General features: G+C 33.1%; 1 protein-coding gene across 1 annotated transcript; it reads left to right on the forward strand.

Annotated features, from left to right (window-relative positions):
• Positions 1 to 1,162: 1,162 nt before the first annotated feature.
• LOC134716452 (uncharacterized) lies at positions 1,163 to 1,909 on the forward strand. The gene has a single exon (XM_063579450.1). The coding sequence runs from the start codon at positions 1,163 to 1,165 to the stop codon at positions 1,907 to 1,909; it is 747 nt and encodes a 248-aa protein (XP_063435520.1).
• Positions 1,910 to 6,002: the final 4,093 nt, after the last annotated feature.

Here is a 6,002-nt window from a genome sequence, read left to right on the forward strand (position 1 = left end):
ACATAGGGGTCAAATGCAGTTTTTGGCTTATATCTCAAAAACGAAAGCATTTAGAGCAAATCTGACAGGGTTAAAATGTTCTTTGGGTCAAGATCTATCAGCCCTGAAATTTTCAGATGAATCAAACAAACCATTGTTGGGTTGCTGCCACTTAATTGGTAATTTTAAGGAAATTTTGCAGTTTTTGGTCATTATCTTGAATATTATTATAGATAAAGATAAACTGTAAACAGCAAAAATGATCAGCAAAGTAAGATCTACAAATAAGTCAATATGACCAAAATTGTCAATTGACCCCTTAAGGGGTTATTGTCCTTTAATGGCAATTTTTCACAATTTGTTCATCATATTTGCTAACTTTAAAAAATCTTCTCCTCTGAAACTAAGGAATGGATTTGGATGAAACTTAGCATGATTGTTCCTTAGAGTATCCTGCACAAAGTGTGCGCTTCGATTTTTGATCCGTCAAAAAACATGGCCGCCGTTACTTAAAATAGAACATAGGGGTCAAATGCAGTTTTTGGCTTATATCTCAAAAACGAAAGCATTTAGAGCAAATCTGACAGGGTTAAAATGTTCTTTAGGTCAAGATCTATCAGCCCTGAAATTTTCAGATGAATCAAACAAACCATTGTTGGGTTGCTGCCACTTAATTGGTAATTTTAAGGAAATTTTGCAGTTTTTGGTCATTATCTTGAATATTATTATAGATAAAGATAAACTGTAAACAGCAAAAATGATCAGCAAAGTAAGATCTACAAATAAGTCAATTTGACCAAAATTGTCAATTGACCTCTTAAGGAGTTATTGCCCTTTAAAAACATTTTTCACAATTTGTTCATCATGTTGACTTACTTTAAAAAATCTTCTCCTTTGAAACTGCTGTATCAATTTCAGCCAAACTTAGGCTAAATGAGTTTCAGAGTTTCAGAGTATCTAGTATAAATTTTATATTTCATTTCCTTGTATGTCAAGAAACATAGCTCCTATGGCTAAAATAGAACATAGGAGAAATTGATTTTTTTTGGCTTTTGAAGAGAATAGGACGATTTAAAGAACATTTAAATAAATTGAAAAGCCAAAATAATCATTGATGAGAGATTAAACAAAAATATTCAGGTGAGCGATTCAGGCTCTTGAGAGCCTCTTGTTTGAATTATCAATGGTTGTTATAAATCCCAGATTTAGTCATGGAAACAAAGGGGGAGAACAAATAGAATCTGTTTTGTACCAGTCGGAAAAAAGAGAATACCTCAGGTTAGAAAAGGGATATTTTCAGATTCCGTGTTCAAACTGTAAAAAGATTTCAAAAGACACATATAGAAAAGAAGACCCTAAAGCGAGATGGGTTAAAGTCATACAGTGTTCTAATAACACTAATGACATTAGTTATACCAGGATTTATGATTATGCCATTGCTTTAACCAGGTTTGAATATGCTAATTTGTATCACACCATGACAGACTGGTTTAATACTTTTTTAATGGCAAAACTTTTTTGGAGAATTACACGGAAATTAACGATACTATGGATAGACGCACATCCAAAAGGTAGTTTAGATGAAACATGGAAGACTTTATTTGGAACTATTATACAAGCAAGTTCTTTGAGCAAGCCTCTTATAGCAAAAACAATGATTTGGAGTATAAATGGGTACGACAGTTTACTCAACCAACATCATCTGTCATTTATTCCTTACATAGAAGAGTTCAGAAAGTTTTTCTTGAAATCTCATGGGTTAGATGTTTCACATAAACTTAACTGTGACCGAGTCAATATCCTTGTAATATTAAGACATGATTACATCGCTCATCCAAGGAATCCAAGGGAGAAGGTAGCAAGAAAAATGAAAAATGAAAATGAAATTTTAACCAATTTGTCCAGTCGTTTCCCTAGTTTGTTGATGTAAAAGGAGTTCAGATAGACAAATATCAGATGAACAAACAATTAGAAATGGTATCGAAAACGGACATTTTGATTGGTGTGCATGGTGCCGGTTTAAGTTATGCTCTGTTTCTCCCAAAACATGCGGGAATTATAGAACTTTATCCTTTGAAAGTCAGTTTGACAAATAAACATTTCCAAACATTTGCTAGATGGAGAAAACTAACGTATATGTTCTGGAAGAATTTGAAAATAGATAATGAAGATGACAGTTGTACATATGTTCCACCTAATGATCTTACGGATTTGGTTGCTAAAATGATGGAGAAATTAAAATGCTGAATAAATAACCACAGTGAACGCAATCTATTTGGATAAAAGGAGGAAAATCGAAGAATCTAAAATAACATCAAATGGAGAAAATAATGACGGGTGCCATATTTGGAGCAGGATCTGCTTACCTTTCAGGAGCACTTGAGATAATCCCCCAAATTTGAATTTGTGCTGCTTTGTCTTTAGTTTATATGTTGTGTTCTATTGTTTGTCTGTTGTTCTTTTTCTTTTTAAGCCATGGTATTGACAGTTTATTTTCGACATATGAGTTTTAATGTTCCTCTGATATCTTTTGACTCGCTTTGAACAGAAAGATACAAAGCAAAGAAGACACACAAGACTTACATACAAACGATTATCATGTTAACGTAAACACAACTTAAAGCAAGCTGATTGAAGTAAAACTTGGGCAATAAGAATCACAAAACTTTCACGGAAACGGACCGTCAGGTATAAACAAAATATCATAAATAAAGGCAATCAGTATACCGCTGATAAAAAATCATAACTCGAATGAGAGTAAACTACTCCAGGTTATAAACTAAAACCGAGCGAGGGAAACACATTAACTATCAAAGGAAAACAACGGAACCGAACTAGAGTGTAGCAAAAGGAAACGCCAATTTACATATAAACAGACTACATTTGTTTTTGATAGCAATTGCCATACCCCTAACCTGATACGGCCAATTTGAGGGGAAAAAACATGGTAAGTTGAAACTGTTTTTATGGCAAGCCAAACCTCACGCTTATATGATAATGTTATAAAATATCGTTGAAATGACAACACTGTGTAATAGGAAAAAGGACTAACAAACGCAAGAAAACTCGGCACAGAAAAATGCATAGATAAATAATATAATACCGTGGTCCAAACGGGCAGCCGGTTTTGAGATGTTTCACTGTAGTACATTTCAACATGTACATCGCAGAATACCAATGAACATTTTCCATTAACAACAGCACAGCACACCACAAATAGTGGCTAATATACATTCTTGAAATAAAAACAATTATATGAAAAAGATCCAAAACTGCATAGACGTTACGCACGGTATTGGTGCCACTTATCGTTACACGACGTTCCTAATAAAACGACGATTTTGACGTTGTTCCACGGAAAGTTTCAAACGTTGACCTTTTATTCTACTCATGTGAAAATGCCGATTAAAGCACAGAGATTTTCGAAGTTGCTTCTTAATACTAGTATATGGTTTAAATTTTTTAAGCGGGTGCAAATGCAAAATCCCATCTATCTTTGCTAGTAAAATTGTAAATGTTTCGTTTCTTGTATCTTTTCCTCAATTACACGTTTATATGTTTTATATGTTTGTTGTAATTTGGAACCCTCAATTTACATTTATGTTCAAATGCTTCTTGATTTGTCTTTGAGGTCATTTTGTGGACTTTAGCGGAAAGTTTGTGGACTTTAGCGGCGTTGTGGACTTAAGCGGAAAATTGTTGTAGACTTTAGCGGTGTTGTGGACTTTAGAGGAATTGTGGACTTTAACGGTGCCTCAGAGCTAGCATTTCATCTGATATTTTTTTCCCTAACTAAAGCTTCAAAAAAGGGTAAATACTTTTTTATAACGTTTAAAATTATAGAATTTGCAAAGTCCGGAAAATTCTTACACAGACCAACACCTTCCTCACAGATAACCAGCAGGTCGAAATGCGATTTTAAATAATACAATATTGTTTTTATTTGACTAGATGTGTATATTCAAGTAACTGATATATGTGCATGACGATGGTGTTAACATGGATCAGTGTTTTCACAAGCGAACAACTATGGACCAGGAATGCATTTCGTGCACTTTTTAAATTATACATTATTTTTGGTTCAGCGCTTCCATTTTCAACATACAACTGAGTATCGGTTTACACTAAATCTTCTTTGACAATTTTTTTAAAACCGTTTCCAAACTAATTATTTTAATGTTTTCGGTTTTAATCTTTTTGGTTTCGTTTTTACATTGTTTTACAAGAATAACCACAGAAGTGAAGTACTAAACATCGGATGACCGCAAGTTCTTGTGGATGGTCACAAGCACTTTTCTCAGAAAAAAAAATCACAATTCTATACCTGAGACTGAGGTTTATGTACAGAGATATATTTTTTTTCTGAGACAAGTTCGTGTGTGCATGATGAATTATAAATGACAGGGAATTCAACCTCACTGCTTTACTAACTATTATACCTGGTTTGTTGTTATATATTATATTAATATTTGTATATAGCAGTTATATGTATGTATAATCGTCATGCAATTGTATATCATTCTATTCTACGATTCTAATAGAAGTAGAGTAAAAGTCAATGGTGGACACTCTTCTATAACATTTCGATTTTTTTCAATGGATTGGATTAGAGTAGACATTCATATATTCCCACAAAACGTTTTTGTGATATTCTTCCGCATGCGTTTACACCATTTTTCTGTACGTGTGCATAGATTTTAATGCATATAAATATTTCTAACGACAAAATATTTTCGTATTTGATTTCTGTTCTTATGAGTATTAATTGAAGAAATGAATTTATAACAAGTGATAAGAAATGTAATTTTGCACTCGATGATATCCGCGTATTTATACGATCGGTTACCAGTCAAAACCGAAAGTCAAATCTCTATGGCAACAATACATTGGAATGCCTTCCCGGTCATCGCGATGTAAAAATCAATATTCAAGCTATGTTGTGTGGGGTTCTGCGACGATAAAAAGGTATACTTTCCACAAACAAAAATAATCTGCATACAGCAGATTGATTGGTTTATTTTTTTTCTCGGAGAGTTGGGAGTGTCTGTAAAATACTTTGGATCCAGTTGCTACATGTTTGTATGCCATCCATCATATAGTCGGACAACTAGTCTCTATCTCTCTTGCTCTCTTTCGTTCTTCTTAAATTATGGTAATAGAAAAGTTTCAATTTCAATATACTAGTTTCATCAAATGCCTATGTACCAGGCAATTCTGTTAGAGATTCGAGAAAATAAACTTTCTTTCTGCAACACTACTTCTAAATTAAATAACCTTATTTTTCATACACATATTGCTAAATAGATGACTAGGGATTTTTCTACTCACAGTATATAAAACAAATGATCGTTAGCTATACTGAAATGTTTATGACATACTTTTATTGTTTTACATTGTCTTATCGGTGCCTTTTATAGCTGACTATGCGGTATGAGCGTTGCTCATTGTTGAAGGCCGTACGGTGACCTATAGTTGTTAATGTGTGTCATTTTGGTCTTTTGTGGATAGTTGTCTCATTGGTCATCATACCACAACTTCTTTTTTATATTTTAGTCTAGTATTTCTCTGATAAAACTTTCTGTTAAATGAGTCAATGCGACAAAAAAAAATGATTGCAAGTCTAAGGAGTACTTTTTCTCATAAGATTTTTGTTAGAATTTTCATTCATGTGTATAGCTTCGAATCTTTCAATAGCAACGCTAGGAATTACAGATACTATCTGGCTGAGGAGGATAACTTAGATCTCATTTTGATCGCATTTTCTTTTTTAATGTATCTTGCTTTTATAAAGTGGGAATGTGGTCATTAGTACTAAAAATGTAAGTTATCTCTTTGATATAGTTTCGGGGCCTTGTCTTTATGAAGTATCCGAGTTAAATATTCGACATCTTATATCCTTGAATCAATGCAGATCTATATTTTAATGCATATCAAACGGGAACTTTTTGAAATATAGATCAGACCATTTCATGAAATTATGATATGCCAAATATGCAAGAAAAGTCGATATACAGTTTAACGCT

This window comes from Mytilus trossulus, chromosome 4, assembly GCF_036588685.1.
Source record: "Mytilus trossulus isolate FHL-02 chromosome 4, PNRI_Mtr1.1.1.hap1, whole genome shotgun sequence".
NCBI lineage: Eukaryota > Metazoa > Mollusca > Bivalvia > Mytilida > Mytilidae > Mytilus > Mytilus trossulus.